Genomic DNA, 27,813 nt, shown 5'->3' on the forward strand with positions numbered 1-27,813 from the left:
GGCTTCACCCTGCTGGGGGACTACATCTACTGGACGGACTGGCAGAGACGCAGCATCGAGAGGGTCCACAAGACCACGGCCGTACGAGAGATCATTATCGACCAGCTGCCCGACCTGATGGGACTCAAGGCGACCAAAGTCACCGAGACGTATGGTGCGTGCGGGATCCCACCGTCAAACCAGTGGTCATTTAAAGATATATATCTTTTTTGGCTTTTGCCTTTATTGATAGGTTACAGTAATGTTTGGACAGGAAAGGGGGAGAGAGATGGGGCGAAGACATGCGGCAAAGGCCGACGGGCTCGTGACTCGAACCCGCGGCACGGTCTAGACCGCTCAGCCGCGGCCCAGACTCATCTCTCTCTCTCTCTCTCTCTCTCTCTCTCTCTTCTATCTCTCTGTCTCTCTCTCTCTCTCTCTCTCTCTCTCTCTCTCTCTCTCTCTCTCTCTCTCTATCTCTCTGTCTCTCTCTCTCTCTCTCTCTCTCTCTCTCTCTCTCTCTCTCTCTCTCTCTCTATCTCTCTCTCTCTCTCTCTGTCTCTCTCTCTCTCTCTATCTCTCTGTCTCTCTCTCCCACCCTCTCTCCACCTACACACAGGTACTAACGGTTGTGCGGAGGATAACGGAGGATGCAGCCACCTGTGTTTCTGGCGCACGCAGAGTGTCCGCTGTGCCTGTCCCATGGGCCTGGAGCTCCTGTCAGACCTGCAGACCTGCGTGGTGCCCGAGGCCTTCCTGCTCTTCACCAACAGGTACGGTGCTGTGTTGATGTGGTACTGGTACCATTTAGGAGAGACAACAAACAGGCAAACGTTGATCGAAATGACAATTCTTCTTCTTTCTCTAATTGTGTAGACTTCTTGTAAATTAAGTAATGCACATGTTTAACTCTTGAGAGCCAGCTGGTTAGCTGACCCTTACGGGTCCATTTGGTTTCTTTTTACGCCCTCAAGAATTAAAGATCTATAAGGGTCCATTTGGTTAGCAACTCTCCATCATTTAGCTGCATGGGGACCACCTGGAAGCTCCTCAAGGACCACTGGTTGAAAACCACTGCACTACAAGAACAAAGTGATGACTCTCAGCTGCATACAGTGGGACTGCCTTCATGCTGTTGTCTTTCTTCCTGCTCTAGGGACAACATCAGAAGCATCTCTCTGGGTACCAACAGCAACGACGTGGCCATTCCTCTGACCGGAGTCAAAGAGGCTTCCGCTCTCGACTTCGACGTGTCCGAAAACAGGATATACTGGACGGACATACAGGCCAAGGTGAGCAGGGGCCGTGTAGTCTTTTTTACGGGGGTTCTCTGAGTACAAACGCATGGGTCAATGTACAGTGGAATTCTGCATTCGTTTAACACTCACGATAATATAGCTGGGCGTGTGTGTCTCCACATAATTGACGTTTGCACCTACTGTACGTATAGAGAGTATGCACAGGCATGATTTTCCCATCAGGACACGCCCCCCTCATCTAGACTGAGTGGCAAAACATTGAGCAGCATGGAGTGTTGGAGTTTGGAAGCGCTCGTTGGAAATCACTCAACCGTCCTGCGTACCACCTGTTTCTAAATGTCACATAATGCAGGAGGCAGCAAAATGTGTATATTGAAAACAAGCACTTCCAAACTCTGACACTTAGAAAAATAATCAAATGCAGGGCAAAAACTTTGCAGATAGAAAGAGGATAATTCAAGCTTTTCGTACAGCTGCAATGTTGGTTTGAGTTTAACATTGTTTAATGCAATCAGACAGGACTTTTCTGTTTGCCACTCAGTGGGCGTTCCCACATAACTTCCAGGTACGATGATGTCACGCGCATACCCTCTATAATCTATATGGACACTCGGTCATGTCAAAGAGAGTAAAAGGAGTCTAAATGAGAAAGAGAAGTTGCGCACCAGCAATGGTTTTCAGTGGAGTGCAAAACCCAAATCCAGTATTCATCCAAAAATAGGAATTAATACAATTCCAAAAAGGTAGAACATCCAAAAAAATTAAATAAATGGCAGACACACAAGTACTCACATTTTCATGTCTTTATTGGCACAAACCAAAAAGGAACGCTTACGCGCTTCGGCTATGAGCCTTCATCAGAGCATGCTCTGACAGCAAAATTAGTTTTAGTCATAGTCTTTTGAATAAAACTTCCTTTAGTTTTAGTCAAATGTTTTAGTGTTAGTCTAGTTTTAGTTAAAGTGTATTTTGGTAGGCCTTGATGGCGCCGTAATGTCTGATTTTAGCCGAAAATGCTGAAAATAGCCGAACTACAAGTTCACAACGTGTCACAAAGCGGCGTGTTGTGAGTAGTTCGGCTATTTTCAGCATGCAACCAAACATAAACTAACATAGCGTGCTTTTTGGTGTGTGCCAGTAAAAAGAGTCTGTCATCATACAGTTGGGTGCCACCGATATTGTCCCTTATTATTTGACCCATTTAGGCCTGACCTCAAAATTTTAAAAAATCCTTCTAAATCCTCCAGTTTTCTGAAATAAATATTTTCACGATTTAAAAAAAATAGCAGACCTACAAGCTCATAGCGCGCCACCGAGTGGCGCGCTATGAGCTTGTAGATCTGCTATTTTTCAATAGCTAAATTATAACGTAATGTTTAAAACACCAAAAGGGGTTCCCGCCCACAATGGGTTAACTGTCCTTTTGCGCAGATCACGCAAACCTCAGCAAAAAGAAAAGGACAATATCGATGGCCTCCAACTGTAACTAAAAGGGACGAGAACCAACTAGAAAAAGTGCCCTTCTGGGCACAGGTCTCCACCAGGAGGATAGGACTGTGTGAGATGTTTGGCAAAATGTTTAGTAGTAATATAAACATGTTTGCCTTGTATGGCAATTGGATGATTTGAGGCATTTTGTTCCAATCAACCTGTTTTGCAAAAATCAACCTGTTGGTGGCGCTATAACAGGCCAATGTGAAAAGGGTGGGATATATTCCTCAGCCTAGTAAGAAAATGTGTGAAAGATTTCAGGTAAATTGCATGCTGTGTTCATGATTTGAGGCTTTTGTTCAAAACGGGGCAATCTTGCAAACTGTGAAAGGCAATTATAGCCAATTAGGGTGGAATATGAAATATCGGACAGATCCGACTTGAGCACATGACCATAGAGATACTGTGTAACTCCAGAATCTGGAGGAGTAATATCCAAAAATGTGTTTTACAAAAGTCGGCCTCCTGGTGGCGCTATAAAAGGCAGATGCGGAAAATGCAGGTCAAAGGTTTGTCCTTGGCCTCTAGGGAGTGTGCATGCAACGTTTCACGCAGATCGGTGCAGTTTTAGGTAACAAATGTGAAAAGCTGCCTCATGGTGGCGCTATAACAGGCCGTTCTGGAAAATGCGGGGCAGAGGTTCATCGTTGGCATCTAGGGAGTGTGTGTGCAAAGTTTGGCATCGACCGGGTTAACGGTGCCGGAGATTAGCTGGTAACGGACGGACGGAAGGACACACGGACACACACACGGACGGACACACACACACACGGACGGAGTGCAAAACATACTCTCTCACCATGCCTTCGGCCTGGTGGAGACAACAACCTTTTCTCCCCGCCAGACTTGATTGATTGATTGATTGATTGATTGATTGATTGATTGATTGATTGATTGATTGAACCTTTTCTCCCCGCCCGCCAGACCATCAGCAGAGCATACATGAACGGCAGCTCAGTGGAGCACGTCATCGAGTTCGGACTGGACTACCCAGAGGGCATGGCGGTGGACTGGATGGGCCGGAACATCTACTGGGCCGACACCGGCACCAACCGCATCGAGGTGGCCCGGCTGGACGGCCAGTACCGCCAGGTCCTGGTGTGCAAGGACCTGGAGAACCCGCGCTCCCTGGACAACCCGCGCTCACTAGCGCTGGACCCAGCTAACGGGTAAGCTATAGCACAGGGGTTGCGAGACATGGTCAAAGCATTTCCAGGGGTCCCCCCAGCCAAAAACGTTGAGGACCCCTGAGATAGCACATTGTTTTATTTAAATAGATACATAACATGCATAACGTGAATGGGAAATCGAGTGGCAAATCGAGTGTCAAAGTGAGTTTAATGTCGTTTAACGTCGGTAAATGCAATCAGATAGGACTTTTCTGTTTGGATGTATGGGCTGTCAAGGCCAGAAAGTAGTTCTTTGCCACTCAGTAGGGCCTTACAGTATAATGCTTATGCTGCCCTATATGTTCTTTGTGTTAACACCCTGAACATTGAAATGGTCTTTTTTGGATCAGCCCTTTTTTTCTTTTTGCAAACATAACGGACGAAGAAAAGGACAAACAGACCTTTAGCCACTCAACAGAAGAACACGTCTTGCTGTGCGTGAACAGGGAGGACCTCAGTGATCCTTTCACGGAAGCCAGACCGTGTGTCCATGTGTGTACAGAGAGTTCATGCGCTTTGCTTAAACCTCATCCACACACGTGTGTCACGTCTGACGCTGACATGTCCCTTGGCACGTCGGCAGTCAAATGGTTTGTTTTTCATGTCCTGAAAGATAACCTGATGGTTATGGACTGCCTTGCTTAGAGAAAGGTCAGTGGAGAGGAGACCAACAAAATTGTGTAATTTATTTTATATAAATGTAATAATGTAGAGTAGGCATTCCCGCATAACTTCCGGGTATGATGATGATGTCACCCGCATAGCCTCTATAAACAATGTTGTCTCAAAATAGCCAAGAAAATGGTGAAATGGGTGAATGTACAATGTGTGTATATGAATGCACCATTTACTGCTACAGTTTAACACCTGCACTGTGCTGGTGCGTCCAAACATTTCAAGGCCCGGGAATCAGTGCCAGTGAGCTCATTTACAACTTGACTGTTCCCTCTTTCCCCCAGCCAGCATACGGTTGGTTAGTGAGTGAGTCTAAGGGCATGGCTGCATCACTCAATTGGTATTCAGTGGGCCGGGTTTTTCAGCTTTAGCCAGCGCATTCACTGAGAGTCTGCTTAGTTGACCGAGGAAGGATGATGCGTTCAAAAGTCTCTACCGGAATGTTAACCGACATTCATGAACCTTCAATAGCACCCCTGTTAGTGGGATCCGTGTGTGTGTGTGTGCGTGTGCGTGTGCGTGTGCGTGTGCGTGTGTGTGTGTGTGTGTGTGCGTGTGCGTGTGTGTGTGTGCGTGTACCTTACACATGCCTGCCTGTCTCAGCATGCCATATTGTTAACACATGTCACTCACCTGGTGATGTCATGATGATGCTGTGCAGCAGAGCTGTCAACACAAAGTTGCCCGGGGCCATCTGATGTAGTTTTATGATCACACACACCGCACGCAAAGACTCAAGCACGCACACACACACACACACACACACACACACACACACACACACACACACACACACACACACACACACACACACACACACACACACACACACACACACACACACACACACACACAAAGCTTTGTCCTATAACACACTTGTGAGGCTCTTCTATTGACTGCATTTTCTCCCTTAACTTAAGCTTTTGCCCACCTTAGATATGCCATTTTCAGCATGCAACCACACATAAAATGACTTTTAGTTCTACTGGAACTCTTCTCCACTAGTCCCCTCCCTAACATTTTAGTCTAGTTTATACTTGTTCAATTGTCAAAATTATTTAGTTTTCGTCACTGAAAAAAAGGTAGTCGACGAACATTTTTCGTCATTGTGTTAGTCTGCAGTGGTTCTCAACCAGGGACCACCAGTGGTCCTCGAGGTCCCCAGCTAAATAATGGAAGAGTTGGTAACCAAATGGACCCTTATAGATCTTTAACGCTTGAGAGCGTAAGAGCAAACGGGTCCATTTGGTTTCCTTTTACGCTCTCAAGAGATACATTTGTTACACATCTGCATTACTTAATTAATTTACAAGAAGTCCACACAAATAGAGAATGTAGAATAATTGTCTTATCCAACGACAACAAAAATATTCTAAGTCTTGGGTCTGAGAGGTTTAAATCTCATTAAATAATGGTCCGTGGGCCTGGGCCATGGCTCAATGGTCCAGGCACCTTGGCTGGTAATCCAGTCTGGCAGTGTGCCGCGGGTTCGACTCCCGATCCCGACAGCCTTCACTGCATGTCTTCCCCCCATCTCTCTCCCCATTTCCTGTCAGCCTACTGTCTGTCCCTCCATAAAACATATAAAATAAAGGCGAAAGCCACAAAAAAAACATTAAAAAAATAATAATAATAATAATGGTCCGTGGCTCAAATGGCAAATAAATAATGGACCTTGTTAAGAAAAGGGTTGAAAACCACTTCAGTAATGTATTCATTATCTCTCTCTCTCTCTCTCTCTCTCTCTCTCTCTCTCTCTCTCTGTAGTTACATGTACTGGACAGAGTGGGGCGGTAGGCCGCGTATCGCCAGGGCCTACATGGACGGCAGCACCATAGTGACCTTGGTGGATAAAGTGGGCAGAGCCAACGGACTGACCATCGATTACATTGACCACCGACTGTACTGGACCGACCTGGACACGTGCATGATCGAGAGCACCAACATGCAAGGTAAAGCGCACATGCACACACACACACACACACACACACACACACACGCACACGCACACGCACACGCACACGCACACCCTGGTTAGAATATGGATGACCTATAGAGAGGTAGAGAGCGAAGTCATGAATATTGTCCTCTGTGAAGCCATAATTAGGGCAACGCCTAGGAAATCTGACTATAGAGCCACTTTTCCTCTGGCCAAAAACCCTATATGCACGAATACGAGACCGCTCGCCCCTTTACCAACTCGCCCCCGCGATTTTTTAAAATGTAGTTAACAGTTAATTTAGTATTTCCCTCCCTCTCTGAAATCTGAAATGATCTTGTATACAGATTTATTTGATTGCATAGTAGTCGATCTCTATACTCTGTAAAATTTAGAAAGAACAACATGTCACAGAGACGGTGACTGCTTAATTAAGTTAATTTATGACCTTCTAGCAGTTAATTGCGTTTTATTAATCACATTTCTTCCATGTAGCCCATGTTTTGTAATGGCATCATCATGCTATTATGCCTGTGGATATACAGAGTGAACTTAACAATGATAAATTAATATGATAATACCTTTTAAATAATCACAAACATGAATTATGTTTGTTATTTACAGCTAGGTAGAGTAGTGGGGCGAGATGGAAAAGGGGCGAGCGGACCTGTTACCATATGCACCCACTAAAACATCTGGCTTTTGTCTTTAGCGGGAAAGGTTACAATCGGTATTTGTTCCTGGCGCAAATTACTATTCTGCAGTAGGCACGGGTATTTATTGGCTTCAGCTCCTCCCTTGTTCTGGCGAGGTGCTATATAATATAATATGAGTGAGCTTCTTATGATCGGATTGGAAGAGAAAAATAAAGAGACCAATGGCTCTACAGTCTACAGTACAACTATAGAGGGTATGCGCATGCATAAAGTGAATGGCAAACTAAGTGGCAAAGTGAGTTTAACATTGTTTAATGTCATTTATTGCTATCAGATAGGATTTTTCTGCGTGTACGGACTCTAGAGACCTGCGGATGGTGGATGTTGCCGCGGGTAGCCGCGGTTGGCGGATGGTGCGGGTAATATAAATAGGATGATGCGGTTGGATAACGGGCAGATAATGCATTTGCGGTTGTGGGTGACAAAAAACTCCGTCCACAGGTCTCTAACGGACTGTCAATGCAGCAAAGGTGAACGGGATTCGAATATGCCATGCGCTGTCAGGCCAAAGCCTATACAGTATATTGAAATTTTATTTCCTTTAGAGGATAGCCCCTTGAGATGTATCATCTCGTTTTAGAGGGGGTCCTATGTGGCATGCGCCCCTAGCAGCCCTTTTTCAAGTCCTCCCCCTCTTTTTCTTCTCCCTGTTGTTTTTGTCGACTAAAACTGAGACAAAAAATGTTCATCGACTACCTTTTTTCACTGACGAAAACTAAATGGAAACTAAATGAAAACTAAGCTATGACGACTAAAACTAAGACTAAATATATCGACAATTTCGCCATGAAATAAAAACGAAAAATAGCCGATCTACAAGCTCACAAAGCGTCGCAGCGCGACGCTTTGTGAGCTTGTAGTATAAAATCTGCCATTACGATGGCATCAAGGCCCGCCAAAACACATTTTAGTCGACTAAATCACCTGTAGATTTAGTCAACTAAAATTGCATGACATTTAGTCGACTAACACTAATACAGTCCAGGTGACTAAAATGTGACTAAAACTAAGTGAAAACTATTCAAGAGACTAGGACTAAAACTAAAATAGAAATTTGCTGCCAAAAACAACACTGCCTGACCGTCCAGGGGGAGGCTTTCTTTCCATGGACAACTAACTGTGTGAACTGAACTGAAGTTGTCATCGTTTGTATTTATATTCTCGTCCTCCTTACGCAGGTCTCCAGAGAGAGATCATAGTGGACGATCTGCCCCACCCCTTTGGCTTGACTCAGTACCGCGACTACATCTACTGGACAGACTTCAACCTGCGGAGCATCGAACGGGCCGACAAGCGCAGCGGCCTCAACCGCACGGTGGTGCTGCAGGTATTACACTTTATTGATTAGTTATTGCGTGAATGCAGTTTTATATTATCAGATGGGGGTCCGCGGCCAAATACAGATTCTAGGGGTCCTTGACATGAAAAAGGTTGAGCACCACTGACATAGAAAACTGTTAGACGCTTTTTTTTTCCAAAATCGGCCTCAGGTCTAAATGGGTTAATACTATAGCTTGAAGATCAGGACAGTCTTATCTCCAGAACCACTTTGTTGTTTAACAACTGATTAAGTTGGTAATTCATTCATCATCTGATTGATTGATTGATTGATTGATTGATTGATTGATCCCTCTAGTGACAGTTTGCATCAGTGTTGGACATCTTGGAGTTCGGTTTTCTACTTAAACCCTGTATACTTAGTTGACCAGGTTCTCCCAGGGCTCTATACTTGGGGGGCTCCTTTTTTCCCCTCTGTACCAAATCCCTTTGCCAAAAATACCCGCTCTAGAGTCGAATTTGACTGTTAGAGCTGCTATTTTCACAGAATGTTGTCGCCAGAAGAGGTATACTAAGGTTTATATGATGTGCTTTTTTTCTAAGATATTTTTTGGGCTTTTTGCCTTTATTGATAGATTCAATGTTTTTTTTTTGTGGCTTTCGCCTTTATTTTATATTTTTTATGGAGGGACAGACAGTAGGCTGACAGGAAATGGGGAGAGAGATGGGGGGGAAGACATGCAGTAAAGGCCGTCGGGATCGGGAGTCGAACCCGCGGCACACTGCCAGACTGAATTACCAGCCAAGGTGCCTGGACCACGGCCCAGGCCCTTTATAGATAGATTAACAGTAGTTTGACAGGAAAGGGGGAGAGAGAGATGGGGAGTGACACGCAGCAAAGGTCGTCAGGATCGGGCCTCGAACCTGCGACACAGCAGTAAGGCTGAATTACCAGCCTATAGGTGCCTGGACCGTTCGGCCGGCCCAGGCCTCATATGATGTGCTTAACCCATTTAGGCCTGATTTTAAAAAATGTCTTCTAAATGATTACAATTTTCTGAAAAACCTCATGTTTCTGTATCAGTGGTGCTCAATATTTCATGTCAAGGACCCCAAAAATGATTTGTAATTCGCCACCGACCCCCATCTGAAAATATGTTGTCCCAGGAACCTCTCAGAAGCAAAGATTTGAGTTAAATTTCACTCTGAAAAGAATATATATTCAAAGATTTGAGCCACATTTTCACGATTTTTCAAAAATAGCAGATCTACAAGCTCGTAGCGCGGCACTCAGTGCCGCGCTACGAGCTTGTAGATCTGCTATTTTTAAATAGCTAAAGCATAACATAATGCTTAGAACACCAAAAAGGGTTTCCGCCCAGAATGGCTTAATGACTGTTCTACGTGTTCCCCAGGGTCAGTTGGAGTTGATGCTGGACATCCTGGTGTTCCACTCGTCTCGCCAGGACGGTGCCAACGAGTGCTCCCAGAACAACGGCCAGTGTGCCCATCTCTGCCTGGCGTCACCGGCCGGCGCACAATGCCGCTGCGCCTCACACTACACCCTGGACCCCGATGGACGCAACTGCAGCTGTAAGGATGGGGTAGCAGGGCTACATGGAGGGTTGGGTTTCAGGAGAATTTTTTTGTCTGTTTACCTGTATTTACTACTAGACACCAGGGGTCATCAATATGTCCATAAAAAAAAATTCTTTCTTTTTACGCACCGTTAGGCCCTATAATGTTCTTATTTTGATTAGAAGACCCAATTACTGAATGTCAAGTCTCCAGGTTTTCTTCAGAATTTGTATGACACTTATTTACTACGACTCTATGGCATATTAGGAGTCCAACTAGTGGGGGCACCCGGCACGGTGGCACATTTGGTAGTGCTGTCGCCTCACAGCTAGAATGTCCTGGGTTCAATTCCCGCTCGGGAAGCTGTGGGTGCTGGCGGCGTGTTTCCTCCTCCGCGTCATCAGTGCCCATACCCGAGGCGGGGTTGGCGAAAGGGCCTTTCTGTGTGGAGTTTGCATCTTCTCCCCGTGTCCCCTAGGGTAGGTACCCTCACAGAAAACATGCAGTAATCCTGGTCTCTAAACTGCCTCCCCCTGGCCAGCCGGGGCGCCTGATGGAGGGGAAAGGAACTGGTTGGAATAACGTGTTCCTTCCACGCGCTACGTCCAACCAGGGAAACTCCCCCCTGTCAGGTGTAAAGGAGCAACTTGGACACTCAGGCATGAAGGAAGCCCGTTGCTCTCCCCATGTCCCCCATATATGGGGACTAGCTTGGCGGAGGTTGTGTAGAGCCCAGGATCACATTAGATAATTGACACAGGGGTGAAAAATGGGTTACAAAATCGTGGGATAATAAAAAAAAAAAAAAGGAGTCCAACTAGTACAAGTGGTTCCCTTAACTCCCCTTAACTATGAGAGTGAACACATTGGGTTCCATTTCTACACTCTCAGAGTTACAGACCTCTTGGTCATTCAGGGCTAGCTATTTATGTGTTTCTGGTAATATTATTGTCCACTCATTTTGTATGTCCGTGGGCAAAAAACTGGAATATTGACAAAAATGTCCACCACAACTTACAAGCCAGCATGGTGATGACCGCTGCTAGACAACCAATGGACCCAGTCACCCAGCTGTAGTTGTAAGGAGAGATACATTGTGTGTGTTGTTGTGTGTGTGTTATTGTGTGTGTGTGCACGCGTGCGCTTGTGTGCTCGCTCATGTGTGGGGGTTAGAGTTATCGGTTGAGAAACTGAAGCGGCTGGCTGTGAGTCTGTAAGACATTGCGAATGATTCGATGGGCCTGAAAGAAGGAAGGAGGGGAGTGCTGAACGAGGACAGAATGTCTGTAAGTGTTGGATCTGTCCCAGTCTTCTGTCAGCCCCGCTCAGAGAGGAGCGGAGCAGCGCTCGGTCCGAGCTGTGTCGAAATCTGAACAAACACACGTGCAGGCGCACGCACGCACGCACGCACGCACGCACGCACGCACGCACGCACGCACGCACGCACGCACGCACGCACGCACGCACGCACGCACACACACACACACACACACACACACACACACACACACACACACACACACACACACACACTCACTCTACATGCATGCACTCTTGTAGGCCCCAGGATTCTTGTCCTCTTGGCAAAGTTTGTACTCTTGAGCAAAGACTTTTTCCTTCTTCATTCGTTTCCCTCTCTCTCAGACAGTCTCTCTCTCTCTCTCTCTCTCTCTCTCTCTCTCTCACACACACACTTTCTCTCTCTCTTCATTTCTTCATTGCATACCTCCTCAGCCCCTGGGATGATCACTGATTGCATCCTGTGTGTGTGTGTGTGTGTGTGTGTGTGTGCGCATGCGTGTGTGTGTGTGTGTGTGTTAGTGCAAATTCATATTTGTGTGTTTAGGCTAGAGTCATTGACTTATAACCCTGTTTATTTGGGTTTGCATTTCACAATGTTTGGTCAAATTAAGCTGGCAGATATCTAGCAAATATCCAGCCCTGTCTTTCCTCAGCAGGGCTCAAGGTTGTACTCTATTGTTACATCTTGTGTACAGGACTACAGGTACATGTACACAACCTATTGTGGTTTGGCTTCCTTCAGACAATGCAGCAGCATAGATAACATCAATGATCCCTGGGTCGGCGGTTCGAATCCCGGCTCCTCCTGTCCACATGTCGAATTGTCGACATGTGGACATGTGAATTGTCCAAGACACTGAACCCTACATTGCCTCCAATGAGTTGGTCGGTGTGAGCTTGCCACCATTGGGAATGTGTGAATGTGGGAAGTGAGGACGCTGGCGTCGACTGTTCGCCGCTTCACCTCCCAATGTATGAATGAATGAACCATTGTAAAGCGCTTTGAGCACTTGGAAAAGCGCTATAAAAATGCAATTCATTATTTTATTATTATCAAACACACAGCAAACGATAGAATAAAGAGTGCTCTCCTCCTCTAAAGGCCTATTCATCATAGTCCAGTTTTTAGCTGAAGAGGTGAGTTAGTAAAAACAGAGATGTGTTGTGTGAGCAGTGACCACCACGCTGACCACAGTGACCACCACGCTGACCACAGTGACCACCACGCTGACCACAGTGACCACCACGCTGACCACAGTGACCACCACGCTGACCACAGTGACCACCACGGTGACCACCACGGTGACCACCACGCTGACCACAGTGACCACCACGGTGACCACCACGGTGACCACCACGGTGACCACCACGCTGACCACAGTGACCACCACGCTGACCACAGTGACCACCACGCTGACCACGGTGACCACCACGCTGACCACAGTGACCACCACGCTGACCACAGTGACCACCACGGTGACCACAGTGACCACCACGCTGACCACAGTGACCACCACGCTGACCACAGTGACCACCACGCTGACCACAGTGACCACCACGCTGACCACAGTGACCACCACGCTGACCACAGTGACCACCACGCTGACCACAGTGACCACCACGCTGACCACAGTGACCACCACGGTGACCACCACGGTGACCACCACGCTGACCACAGTGACCACCACGGTGACCACCACGGTGACCACCACGCTGACCACAGTGACCACCACGCTGACCACAGTGACCACCACGCTGACCACGGTGACCACCACGCTGACCACAGTGACCACCACGCTGACCACAGTGACCACCACGGTGACCACAGTGACCACCACGCTGACCACAGTGACCACCACGCTGACCACAGTGACCACCACGCTGACCACAGTGACCACCACGCTGACCACAGTGACCACCACGCTGACCACAGTGACCACCACGGTGACCACCACGGTGACCACCACGCTGACCACAGTGACCACCACGCTGACCACAGTGACCACCACAGTGACCACCACGCTGACCACAGTGACCACCACGCTGACCACAGTGACCACCACGGCGTGACGTCATGCTGTAGTGTTCACTGGTCACCTCTTCACTGAAAACTGGACTATAGACCTTTAGCCCATTTTGACCTGAGATCAGATTCTAAAAATGTCTTCTACATCCTGACAGTTTTCTGAAAAAGCTACGTATGTTTCTATGTCAGTCGTTCTTCGATTTAAAAAGAATAGCAGACCTACAAGCTCGTAGCGCGCCACTCGGTGGCGCGCTATGAGCTTGTAGATCTGCTATTTTTCAATAGCTAAAGCATAACATAATGCTAACACCAAAAGGGGTTCCCGCCCAAAATGGGTTAGACCTACAACACGTTTCATTACATTATGCCCAATGATCTTCCCTTCATCACACGCCCTATCTCCTTTCCCTCTCTCTCTTTCTCCTTGTCTCTAGCTCCCTCTAGCTTCCTGCTGTTCAGTCAGAAGTCCAGCATCAGTCGGATGGTTCTGGGGGAGCAGAGTCCAGACATCATCCTGCCCATCCACGTGCAGAGGAACGTACGCGCGGTCAGCTACGACCCGCTGGACAGACTGGTGTACTGGCTGGACGGGCGACAGAACATCCGCAGGGCCAGAGACGATGGCACCATGGTGAGACAGACCAGGAATAGCTCTTTTGATTGATTGATTGATTGATTGATTGATTGATTGAATACTTTATTAACAGTTTGCAAAACGTACTTTGGTACGATCATACAATGATGAACACAAAAAGCCCTGACGGTTTGTTTCCATTGTGGTCCTATGTATACTATTCAATTCATCACGACATTTAAAGACATGCATAACACCAACAATAGTAGCAATAAAAAGTCACCCCTCACCCTGTTTTGAATGAGGGTAGGGAGTCACACTCGACAAGTTTAACCACTAAAACCTTATATATACGTCTTCATATGACAAATGGATCAAAATTTGCAGAACTGCACTTGTAGATAGTATTCAGTGGGCCGGGTTTTTCAGCTTCAGCCAGCGCATTCACTGCAATCTGTTTAGTTGACCGAGGAAGGATTGATGCGTTCAAAAGTCTTTACCGGAATGTTAACCGACATTCATGAACCTTCAATAGCACCCCTGTTAGTGGGATCCGTGTGCGTGCGCGTGTGCGTGTGCGTGTGCGTGTGCGTGTGCGTGTGCGTGTGCGCGCGCGTGTGCGTGCGTGCGTGCGTGCGTGCGTGCGTGCGTGCGTGCGTGCGGCCGGCCTAAACATACATACATACTGTACATAGGGACATACATAGAGACACACACGGCCACACTGCTCAACAGCGCCACTTCAGGTCACCCCAGTGGTATTACAGCTGTCCGTACTGAAACAGACACACAAAGCGAATTTGTGAAACCTTTTGAAGATGTTCACTCGTTGCTCAGCGTTGTTCTTGTAACCGTGTTCCCTCTGCAGTCGGCCACGGTGGTGAACAGCGTGGTGCAGCAGGTGGAGAACGTGCCCCATGACCTGAGCCTGGACCCGTACAGCCGCCACGTCTACTGGAGCTGTGAGACGGACAACACCATCAACGTTCAGAGGATGGACGGCCACGCCGTGGGGGTGGTCCTCAAGGACGACACCGACAAGCCCCGGGCCCTAGTGGTCAACGCAGAGAAAGGGTGAGAAAGGGTGACAAGCCCTGCGTGCTGCATGCAACATCTTAACCAGTAAGCCAAAGGGAATTCCCTATCTCCATGTCTTGATGAATGGAGATATTAGATGTGTAGGTCATCAGGCTGAGGTTGTGAGCCACTCTGCTACACTCACCACCCTTTTGACCTCTTCCCACGGGGAAACCCGGTCCGGGTCACGGCACCAATCTAACATCCAGGATTCAAACTCGGGTAACCCGCGCGGAAAACCAACATCTTGACCACTAAGCCAAAGGGAATTCCCTATGGCTGAGGGGAGATATTACACTTTTAGATCATCAGGCTAAGGTTGTGAGCCACTCTGCTACACAAGAAACTTGGCTTTCTCCATCTCCCTCTTTCCCCATATAAACCGTCTGTCTGTCTGTCTCTGTGTTTGCAGGTACATGTATTTCACTACGGTTCAGGATCGCTCAGCCAAGATCGAGGGGGCCAGCCTGGACGGCACGGAGAGAGAGTCCCTGTTCACCACGGGTCTGATCAGACCCGTGGCGCTGGCTCTGGACAACAAGCTGGGCAAACTCTTCTGGGTCGACGCCGACCTCAAGCGGATTGAGAGCAGCGACCTAACAGGTGGGCGGCCAGAATAGATAGACGTACTGTAACAAGCCCAGAATGAAGACTTTGTCAAGGCTTTCCGGAGATTTTAGTACAATGTTCTGTTCTGTTCCATCGCAGTTTCTTTTATTCCATTAAAACTGGGAAAGCATCTATGTTTTAGATTTGAACCACTTCTTTAACTATATTTTATACTTTGGTATTGGTATTTGGCTCATAGCTATTAGCTTGTAGATCTGCTATTTCTGAAAAATTGTGAACATTTGTGCAAATCTTTGAATCTATAGTAAACATTTTTATTTAAAATCTTTGCTTCTGGAGGTCCCTACAACCAACTATTTTTGAGATGGAGGTCTGCAGCCAAATACATATAATTTTGGGCGTCCTTGACATGAAGAAGTTTGAGCACTACTAATGTAGCAACATAGGTTCTTCAGACAACTTTAGGATTTAGAAGACATTGTAGAATTCGGCCTCAGGTCTTAATGGGTTAATCAATAGCCTCACCCCTGGGGGTTGAATATCACATATCGCACAAACATATGGTTGCCGCATGGCGTAGCACAAATAAAGCGTATCAATGTGAGTGTTGGACACAAGGATGCAGATAACGTTGCCATTGTATCTTTCAAACAGGTGTGCATAACCAACTGAGCCGAAAGTGTAATCGAAGTATAGAAACCTTTATACTGTCTAGTCTGATAATGCAAGAGTTATAGGTTCAGTAACATCTGTGGTCGCTACTGACACCTGGTGGGCATAACCATTTACTGCATCACTGCCCCCACCCCCATTGTGCCAGTAGTATGAAGCTGTACAAACAGGAGCTAGCTAGCTAACTAGGGTTTTCTCCTAAATTGCTGATTGCTGTCTGGGCAGAACATGACCCCACGAGTCTCTCTTTCTCTCTCTGTGTTTGTCTCGCTTTGTGAATGCCACGATTTCGATCTGTACTGGATGACTGTATTTCTCTCTCTCTGTCTCTCTCTCACTCTCTCTCACTCTCACTCCCCTCCCTTGGCCCTCTTGGGTGGACAAGACACCCGTGCTCACACTCCCCAGACGTTATTTATGCCGTGCTAAGGAAGACAGGCTTTATTGAAAACACTGCCAAATGCCAAAGACATGCACTGAACTGCTTCCAAAGACAGAGAGATTGATGCTATTTCTTTTTAACCACAACCAAAGGACAGATACACAAAGCCAGAGGCAGGTGTATGGAAAATACTTCAGCCCCACTTCTACTTCTTCTCCTTGTTTGGTCAGATGGGTCCAGCTGAATGGAAACTGCAGTCTATCATACATGCATAGACAGTAGACACACCAGACCCTACTAATCACACAAAGATTCTGCTGCACATATTTCAAGTTGCTTCAACTTTACCAGCTAAAAATACAATATTTAATTTGATGTGAAAGAAGATGTGGGCAGATAAGTTAGAATGTGAGATGACGATCAATTGGCTACAATGCAAAGAAGAGCCAGGACTGAGTGAGGTCAGTCACCTTGTCCAAAACTGTGGAAAAACCAGTTTTACAGTGGATCCAGTAATTGATTTATAGTCACAAGCTCTTGTTAATACTATTCAATAAATTGTTAAGTATTAATGGAGCATACATACAGACTTCACCACTTTGAACCTGGCATCGCTGTCTTGGGGGCATGACATTATTGGAGAACATCTTTAAACATTTCTAAAGATAGCCGAACTTCAAGCCAGCAGGCTTGGGTTATGATATGATATGATACTTTATTGTCAGCTCACACTGAAACCAAACTCCTGATCAAGCCTCAAAGTCGACTTTGGTCCTCTTCAGTATGGGTGATCAAAGTTTAGGTCACTCAAGTTGGCAAAGTTCTGGGTCGTCTTCACACTCTGATGATGTCACTTAACTCTTTCCCTCTCTTTCCCTCCTAGGAGCCAATCGTATTGTCTTGCAGGACTCCAACATCCTCCAGCCAATGGGACTGACCATCCTGGGCGAGCACCTGTACTGGATCGACAGACAGCAGCAGATGATAGAGAGGGTGGACAAACTGACCGGGGACAGGCGGACGCGAATCCAGGGACGCATCTCATACCTGACTTCCATACATGCCGTAGAGGAGATGGACCCACACGAGTTTGGTAGGTACACCTACTGCGTGGGTATGCGAGTGCCTAACCACATGCACCGCCATACACAATGTTAATGGAGTCACATATGGATCAATCTGGGTACTCATTAGCAAAACAAAGAAAGAAACTGTGCCATCTTTTCCTTAGTCACTCACAGTCTGTCTCGAGAGAGACTACATATGGAGTTCCATAAAGATCTCAGCTAAACAATCTTCTTTGTATTTGGACAATATTGTTTGGTGACAGTGCAGTTCTAGTGAAAACAACAAACTAAACTGAATATCTAGTCAAATCAATGTAAATTATACTGTATACAGGAACATTTTATGCCTTTCCTCACCACAGAAATAGCCTGGAACTCACCTAAGCTTTTTATGGCATAGGCAGCTCCCGGCAGGATCCGCCGGGAGAAACTATGCGCAGCTGCGCGACATGAGACTAATTACTTCTAATTAATAGCGACAGAGAGAGAGGAGTGTGTGTGTGTGTGTGTACATGTGTTGCGTGTGTGTCAATTTAACAAAGGTGCAGACGATCAGAAATCAGCAGAGAGTGAGCGATGTTTGCGCTACTCTATGCCGAATTGAAGTGGACTCGGACCCAGACTTTTTTTTTCTCCCTGGAAATAAAAATGTCTGGGTTTCCGAGGCTACCACAGAAAGGACTAGAACCATTTCTCTTAAGTGTTTTTTAACTCCTTCCAACTCCGTTGCTCAACCCTTGCTCTCTCCTGTCCTGCAGCCTCCCATCCTTGTTCCCGTGACAACGGGGGTTGTTCTCACATATGCATCGCCAAGGGCGACGGAACGCCGCGCTGCTCCTGTCCCATGCACCTGGTGTTACTGCAGGACCTCCTGCACTGTGGAGGTAGACACACATTCACAAGACCCTCCAGAAATGTCTCACTTTAAACCATTATTTTAAACTTTAGCTGTTGAAAAATAGCAGATATACAAGCTCATAGAGCGGTACCGAGTGCCGCGATACAAGCTTGTAGATCTGATATTTTTTGAAAAATCATTTTCAACCTTTTTGCAAATCTTTGAATTTTTAAAGCGAATGCCTGTAACTCAAATCTTTGCTTCTGGGGGATACCTGGAGGCTGGAACAAAATATTTTGAGAAGGGGGTTTGGCAGCCAAATACATAATAATTGTGGGGGTCCTTGACATGAAAAGGTTTGAGAACCACTGATATAGAGCGGACGTAGAACACGCACATCAACAGGTTGGGTGCTGGGCTAAAGAAACTTCAGTAGGATATGGATGGAGCCCGCACACCATGGGTATAAGAAAGACGTTCTTTATTGAAAAATCTGACAACGTTTCGATCTATCCGATCTTCATCAGGTCATGACCTGATGAAGATTATTGCGTCTTTCTTATACCCATGGTGTGCGGGCTCCATCCAAACCACTGATATAGAAACATGTACTGTAGGCTTTTCAGAAACCTTTTGGGATTCAGAAGATATTTGTAGAATCGGCATCAGGTCTTAATGGGTTACATCGTTTTAACCCATTTTGGGCGGGAACCCCTTTTGGTGTTAGCATTATGTTATGCTTTAGCTATTGAAAAATAGCAGATCTACAAGCTCATAGCATGCCACCGAGTGGCGCGCTACGAGCTTGTAGGTCTGCTATTTTTGAAAAATCGTGAAAACATTTATTTCAGAAAACTGGAGGATTTAGAAGATTTGTTTTTAATTTTGAGGTCAGGCCTAAATGGTTTAAGTTTGAACGGCCACAAAAAGCATTTGATCAACGCAGCGGTGTCCCTCCTCCTCTCGCCTCGTCTCCCCAGAGCCTCCCACGTGTTCCACGGAGCAGTTCACCTGCTCCACGGGGGAGATCGACTGCATCCCCATGGCGTGGCGTTGTGACGGCTTCGCCGAGTGCGAGGACCACAGCGACGAGGAGAACTGCCCCGTGTGCTCGGCCTTCCAGTTCCAGTGTGACAAGGGAGAATGCATCGACGCACAGCGGCGCTGCAACGGAGAGCCTGACTGTGATGACCATTCTGATGAGCAGGACTGTGACAGTGAGTTTACGTTCCCTTACGTTCCCACGCTCATGAAATTCCTGGAAATATTTTGAAATTAGAAAAACACATTTTCCAGTCCTGGGAATGGTTTGGATTGGAATTTATCAAAGTTCCTGGAAAAAATATATTTTTTAAAATAACGTTTTTTTTGCGTGATTGCAGCCTAATGTGTGCCGGACGTGACAAAAAGAACAGATCTACAAGCTCACAACGCGCTGCAGCACGATCCTTTGCCCTGGGATAGGTGGTGTAGCAAAAACATTTGGCATGACATTTGGAAGGGAATTATACCGTTATATATTCTATGCTTTATTTTTGCTACACTACCTGTCTTTGGACATTGCACATAGGAGTATGAGACTCATTATTGCGCTGAATGATTGTTTTATAGGCCTGGAAATTGGGTTAAGTTTTGTTAATTCATTGATAAAAACCCTGCCATTCACAGTCAGTCATGTCAAGTAATGCACACAAGCTCACACAAACAAACATGTGACTCAGTAGAAGAGAAGGGACACCAAATAACAACCACCACAGTTGTGTTAGTTATCTAACATATTCTACCATACCCTACCAAAATTACAGCTGGAGCTTCATTTTTTTTTTTTATAATATTTATTTTATTTGGAAAAAGCAGTACAGTATAGACAGCATTTATATTTATACATAGGACACAAGTGCAATTCCCAAGATTTTTTTTTTTCACCCCTCCTCCCTCCCTCCCCCCTCATGCCCCCTCCAAGTGACTCCATCTCCAATGTCTCTGTATAATCCTCACTTTCTTTAGATGGACTACATATGGCATCAAGTCAACACTTAACAGGGGCAACAGGGCAATATCACTTCAGAGTATGTACATTTCAGGAGAAAAGGAAGAAAGAGTGGGCAGAAAATACACACACAATAACAATACCGTAAATGGACAAAAAAACATGTAAACCTGAGTTCCAGCAGTGGAAACCTTCCACTGCCCAACCTCCTAACTAAGGGATAACCTCTATTCCCTGCTGGTGCTAGAGGGCCCTCAACCCTAACCTGACTAGTCAGGTTACCTCAACCCTGATGACAGCTATGAAAGAAAGGTCTTGCATAGTAGTATATCTCGATCGTATCAAAACAAATGCAGCATTGTTGTATCTAGTAGAAAATAACCCCCCCACCCCACCCCTAGCTTATCAGTTAACTTTCCGTGGTATAACATTGCACATATTTAATCCCACATTATTTCAAGTCATACAGTGTGTTGAAACCCATTAATTCCCCCAGATTATCAATTCAATTTCAGTGATATATTAAGTGACACACACACACTTATCGTTTCAATTGCATCAATATACCCCCCCCCCCCCCTTTTGTATCCCTTCGAAAGAAAAATAAAGGAGATTAGTCTGTATCTTCACGTCTGAAAACTTGCAGCCTCTCTATGTATCCTGGAGCCCCGCTGGCCCGCGGTGGGCGAGCTCCCCCCGCCGTCTGCCACGCACACCTCCTGATCCTCTCCCAGAGCGTCGTTGGTCTCTTGATCACTTCAACCGCCAGTCCACGCCTCGCCAGGTCTGCCGTCGCCTCTTCCACTGTAGCATATGTCTTCATCCCATCGGCATGGTGGACTCTTAGTCGCGCAGGAAACAGCGTCTGGAACCTTGTGTCGTTTGTTTTTAGGACCCTCCGTGCCTCAGCATATTCTTTTCTTTTGGCCAATATTTCTGGTGCATAATCATGATCGAGGCTGATTTTACAGTTTTGCCATGTAAAGCCCTTCTTCTCCCAGGTCTGCTTAAGCACTTCTTCTTTCATGGTGAAGCTCAGGAACTTTACCACGATCGATCTGGGTTGGGCTCCATTTGGGGGCAGCGGAGCCAGGGCGCGATGCGCTCTTTGTATCTGTAGTGGCGTCGCTGCGGGGATATTCAGATTTTCTCTTAGCATCTTTGCCACAAAGGGGATAAGGGACCTAGCTGTCCCCTCTGTCCCCTCAGCTATGCCGTATATTCTCACGTTGTCCCTCCTGGATCGCCCCTGTAAATCAGTTATCTTCGTTTGGAGAGCCTCCTGGATCGTTATCATCTCTGCTAGTATCTCTTCCACGTTCTGTAGCCTTTCCTCGCTCCCTACGATCCTAGCTTCGGCCTGGTCCACCCTCGCGTTTGTTTTAGCTATTTCTCCTGTCAGGTCTTGCATCTGTTTCTTGTTGTCTTGCCTGAAACCGCGCAGTTCCCTCAGGATTATAGCCAGGTTTACCTCCTCCTCTTGGTCGGTTATGTCCCCGCCGTCGGAGCTGGGCGAGGGGGGGGCTGCGCTGCTAGCCACCGCGGCCGGAGACCCCACGCTGGCATGCAGTTGCTGCGTCTCTGAAGTGCTAGCGTTAGCATCATTGTTAGCTTCAGGTTGTTGTGCATCGTTTTCACCGCCGGCAAGCTTGCTCTCCCTTACCTTCTTTCTTTTCCCGGTAGCCACCATCCTCGCCCCTTCTTAAGAGTAAATAAAACTTAACTTCTTGAACTTTTAATTGACTTTGGGGCCGATATTATATATTTTGACCGAGCGAGCTTTCCTCAAGCTGTCATCCCCTCAAACCGGAAACCGGAACCTACAGCTGGAGCTTCAAAACAAAATAATGTGAATACAAATTAATGTGCACACTGCAAACACACAGTTGAGCCCGGCTGCACATACTCAATATTCTTTCTCTTTAAGAGATCTAGGGCTCCATTTTCGTTCGATCTTTCTAAATACACTGTTTTGGGATTTAGCAGTGGGGAAGGGGTGTACCCACTAAATACCCACTAAAGTTGGTATTTTGGTTCTAAATGCCTAAAACACCTCCGTTACCCGTTATATTATGCATAGGTGTGGTTTGGGCATCACAATAATGACACCAATCACCAGTCCACGTGCCATTGCCTTTAAGAGATCCCATATCCATTGCCCGTTATGCCCAGTTCTATATTGCTTCATAGCCTTACGGTCTATAGCCCATGGAAGGGTGATGTGCTGCTGCCTTGAAGTCTCACTTGTGATGCGCCCTGCTCCATCCCTTACCCCTTATCCCTAAACGTATTTGTCATTTTATACTATTTTGAAAAACATTTTAAAATAGTTCAACTAGCCAATCTGCACCGAGATGTTGTGAGCTTGTAGATCGGCTATTTGAACTTTTTTTTTTTTTTTTTAATATAGTCAAAAATGGCAAATAGACCTATGTCTATGATCAACACAACCCCACCAATCACAGTGGTCCATGCATCTGTGTCTTAACGTTTTACCTCTTTATTATGCACACAATGTTAATGTTTACGCTTCATTTATACTTGCACACCGAAAAATAGCAGAAAAATAGCAGTTCACAATATTGGCTCACGTTCGGCAGGTGTCACCAGTATGCAACCAAAGAATAAATCAGGCTTTAAGTGCTGTAAAGTGCACAGAGACCCCTTGGGGTGATTTTGTACTATAAATAAAATATGCTGAACTGAACTGAAGTGAAGTGAAGCTACCTTGTATTTCTTATTGTGGTCAGGTTGAAGTTATTCTACAATATGAACTGTCTTTCTGCTCTATCTTTCACATTATAGTGGATTATCGTTTAATATCAAAAAATATTGAGGTTGTGTTTTGTTTGTCTGACCTCCACTCTCCCACCTCTCACCTCCACTCCCTTTCACCTGCCCTCCGTATCACCTCTCCTCTCAGACATCTGTCCTCCCAATCAGTTCCGTTGTGGTGACAACCAGTGTATCACAAAGAAACAACAGTGCGACAACTACTCGGACTGCGCCGATGGATCCGACGAGTTGGCCTGTGGTATGAACATACACATTACAATGCTTTTGTCACAAAACATTATTTCTCGTCTACTTCTGTCTCTCTTTGACTTTTTCCCCCACTTCTCCTGCGTCTTAAAGGAGAATTCTATGCTAGAAGGCTTTTTTACCTTTATTACCTTTCTTTGTAGTCGTTACATCCCCACCAAAGAGGTCCAGGTGTTTTTTTGTGCAAAAACTCCTTATTGGCTATTTCCCCTACCTATTCGCTTATTTCCATCGAAATAAGTAGTAAAGTGTGCCGCTTGGGATATTATTTACATTATGAAGAGAGGATATATACAAAAGAAAATAAGCGAATTAGCACAACACCCCATAGCCCCATTCAATTCACATTCAATTCAATGAAATTCATTTAGGGCTTATGGTAGGGGAAATAGCCAATAAGGAGCTTTTGCACAAAATAACACCTGGACCTCTTTGGTGGGGACGTAACAACTACAAAGAAAGGTAAGAAAGCCTTTTAGTATGGAATTCTCCTTTAATAATTTTACCGTCTCTACATCTTTCTTCCTCTATCCCTCTTTCTTTGTGTCTCTCTCTCTCTAAGCAGAGGTGTTGCTGCCTCCCGTCAGCGACCTCCCTACCAGCTCCTCTACCATCGGCCCGGTGATCGCCATCATACTGCTGGTCTTTGTGATCGGGGGCGCGTACTTCGTGTGCCAGCGCGTGGTGTGCAGGCGCTACAAGGGCCCCAGCGGGACGTTCCCGCACGAGTACATCAGCGGCACGCCCCACGTGCCCCTCAACTTCATCGCCCCCAGCAACTCCCAGCAGTTCCCCGTCTGTGGTAAATCCATAATGAGCTCAGTGAGTCTGATGGGCAGCAGCAGCAGTGGAGCTCCGCTGTACGACAGGAACCACGTGACCGGAGCCTCTTCCAGCAGCTCTTCGTCTACCAAGGGGGCCTTTTATCCTCAGGTATGTTTGCAAAGCAGGCAAACTAGGCATGTAATGATATATCGTAAATCTAACATGCATAATCTTTGTAAAATAATCGATAAAAAAAAAGAAAGTCAAGAGTTTTCAGTCATTTGCTACTGTATTGAAAAGAGGATAAGAAGAAAAATCTAAGAGAAATAAAATACTGTATTTGTGTATGAGAAATTTGTCTGGCAAATAATTTTGTGTTTAAAAAAATCGTGAACCTAGTATCGTGATTCGAATCGTATCGTGAGTTGGGCAAATCGTTACAGGCCTATTGCAAACATATGGTATCTCGCATATGGTGCAACAGAACATACTCTGTAGTGCTAGTAAATTATCTGTTGTTTGTGAGATAAATAAAAAGCCTGCCCAGGTTTAATGTTATTTTGTGTGTTTAGATACTGAATCCACCTCCCTCCCCGGCTACTGATCGCTCTCTGTACAACGCTGAGATCTTTTACTCTTCAAACAGCCCCTCCACCACCCGATCGTACAGGTAAGACACGCGTATCTGTTGAGGCGACACGCGTACAGCTAGCTCACTGAATCATTACTGATTCAACTAGAACGTACACACGCGCACGCACGCACGCACGCATGCACACACGCACACGCACGGTAACTACAATACAGTTTTGACCCAGACATACTCATTCATACCTGTGCTAATGCGATTGATTTTAAAAATGGCTTTCGACTCTGGGCTTTCTCATCTTATCTGTTACAGTCCATTTGGTATTAACTGACCCACGCTACTAATTGACCCTGACAAAGGCAGCTGACAAAAATGTTATATTTATCATTGTATTATATGCATCATTCTTTCAAAATAATTTTAGTTGATGTCTCTACTCTCTAGTCTAGCCTTACCTGCCGCCCAGTGGTCAAGATGTGTTTGCTTGCCTCTTTAGTTCAATTGAATTGAATTGAATTGAATTGAATTGAATTGAATTGAATTGAATTGAATTGAATTGAATTGAATTGAATTGAATTGAATTGAATGAATTGAATTGAATTGAATTGAATTGAATTGAATTGAATTGAATTGAATTGAATTGAATTGAATTGAATTCAATTCAATTCAATTCAATTGAATTGAATTCAATTCAATTACATCAGCGGCACGCCCCACGTGCCCCTCAACTTCATCCCCCCCCCCAGCAACTGGGGGCGGTGAAGTTGTATCTGCGATATACATATACAATATGTATATCGCATATATATACAATAAGATTTTAAGATGACCCCATGTTATTCTCCATAGAGAACAACTTCCATGAACCAGGGGATGAGCGAGTGACGTCAGGGACCTCGGCGCTCTATTGAATTGATGTAAACCAACAGTGTCTGTTCTCTTGTCCCCACGCAGGCCCTACCACCCAGTGCGCGGCGCAGCCCCTCCCACCACGCCGTGCAGCACAGATGTGTGCGACAGTGACTATACCCCCCACCCGCCGACGGGGCCCAGCTCATCGGTGGGCCGCTGGAAGGCCGCGGGTGGCCACAGTGCTCATAACAACAAGCACAACAAATACTATATGGACTTGAATTCGGACTCGGACCCCTACCCGCCTCCCCCCACCCCGCGCTCCCAGTACCTCTCTGCGGAGGAGAGCTGTCCACCCTCGCCCTCCACCGAACGCTCCTACTTCCACCTCTGCCCTCCTCCGCCCTCCCCCTGCACCGACTCCTCTTGACCCTCCTTTCCTGAGGGGGAAGGGGTTTGATGGGGGTTGGAGCCAAGTGAAGATCCAAGGGACAAACAACAATAGGCCTTATTTCCCATCCTTACAGTGGAATGTATTGATTCCACAAACATTCAACCAAGTAACAGGCAAAGAAGAGTAATTATGAAAGCAGGGAGGAGTGTCTGCATATTATCATATAATATTATTGTTCTGCTGACCTTCCAGACCTGGCCTATTGCACTACAGAGAAGGTGTTACTAGAGTGGGTGAGGTACAAGTGTATTGCTAAAAAGACACTTTTTGGCAACATTTTTCGCATTCCAGTGGTTCAGAATGATGCTAGGTGGTCCAGAGGTGTGTCCTTCTATCATAGTTCAGAGTGCTGTTGTGACTGTCAGCAGTTACATGTCATATCACTTTTGCTCTTGCTACCACTTTTGACTTAAGATAAGTTACTATTTTCAGCAGTGCCCTGCTCCATATTTTCAGTCACACACCTCTACTCCTGCTGGCCAGTACAACAACAACTACAATCTTCTGCTGTTCTGCCACTGAGCCCCTCCACTGGAGTAGTCTGGCCAATTAAGGGCTTTGCTCAAGGGCACATCGATGGTATTAACCAGGAGAGCAGTGCTATTATTTTTCACCCTATTTCCGATTTTCTGCGTACAGAAACTTTTTAGCAGTCTGTTGACCTTTTCGATCCAATCTCAAAGCTAGCCTTGCCCGCAACACCTGAGTTCCAGTGCCAGAACTCAAATGCTATACACTTGATGCCGAGGAGTGAAAACAAAATGAGACAGATGTCCAATCTCTGGCACATTTATACTGATTCCACCAACTAACTATATATGCTGCTGCTCTTGTGTGTGCAACAAGAAACTGATTCAGATTGGATGTGAAGTTAATGTTTTGTAAATTAAATGGTCGGCAACCCCCTCAGCACCGGTCCAATATGGACAGGTGGTGGCTCCATGTCACGGCTAATGACTGTGGCAGGTATCTCTAAGATGAGATCTCTGTCATCCTCTGTGTGAAGTCGGACGACGGCGGCGGCTGCTGACTGTACTGTGTTGAAATCTGTGGAAGCAAGAATCGGAGGCAGCCGGCCGCCAGGAGAACAACTTTTAGAGTTGAACTGACAGAATTCTGCTGCCCCAGCTGAAGAGAAACTTGGAGACAAGTGTTTTGGACACCCGTCAATGCATACCGCAACGTCCCCTTCCCGTCTTTACAGCAACCACGTAGGCAGCAGACCAAGTGCCAGGACTGTATATAGTGTTAAAATAATATGAACAAAAATAAATAAATGAGAGGAATTATTTTTACTATTTTATTCATGCCCGCTGATTCACCGCTGGCTTAATGTTGAGGTTAGGACCATGTGGTGGTGAGGCGATACAAAAAAAAGGATTGCGAGATGGATGGATGGATGTGTGAGTGAATGAATCAATGAACACGTGATTGAATAGATTATGAATACATGTAAATAAGTGAATGAGTGTGTGTGGATGGATGTGTAACCGAGTAGGTACACATCTAAATGTGTGGGTGGCTAAATA

General features: G+C 46.0%; 1 protein-coding gene across 1 annotated transcript; it reads left to right on the top strand.

Moving 5' to 3' along the window:
- Positions 1–27,813, top strand: LOC306923625 (low-density lipoprotein receptor-related protein 5-like). Its single transcript, XM_079501824.1, has 17 exons — positions 1–154; positions 599–752; positions 1,136–1,271; positions 3,654–3,898; positions 6,341–6,525; positions 8,407–8,555; positions 9,922–10,099; positions 13,847–14,043; positions 14,855–15,060; positions 15,476–15,666; positions 17,571–17,780; positions 18,513–18,638; positions 19,573–19,809; positions 23,506–23,616; positions 24,190–24,557; positions 24,962–25,059; positions 25,933–27,813. Exons 1-17 carry the CDS (start codon positions 118–120, stop codon positions 26,258–26,260), a joined length of 3,156 nt encoding a protein of 1,051 aa, XP_079357950.1. The 5' UTR covers positions 1–117; the 3' UTR covers positions 26,261–27,813.

The sequence above is a fragment of the Electrona antarctica genome (assembly GCF_951216825.1).
Source record: "Electrona antarctica genome assembly, chromosome: 5".
In the NCBI taxonomy this organism is placed as follows: Eukaryota; Metazoa; Chordata; class Actinopteri; order Myctophiformes; family Myctophidae; genus Electrona; species Electrona antarctica.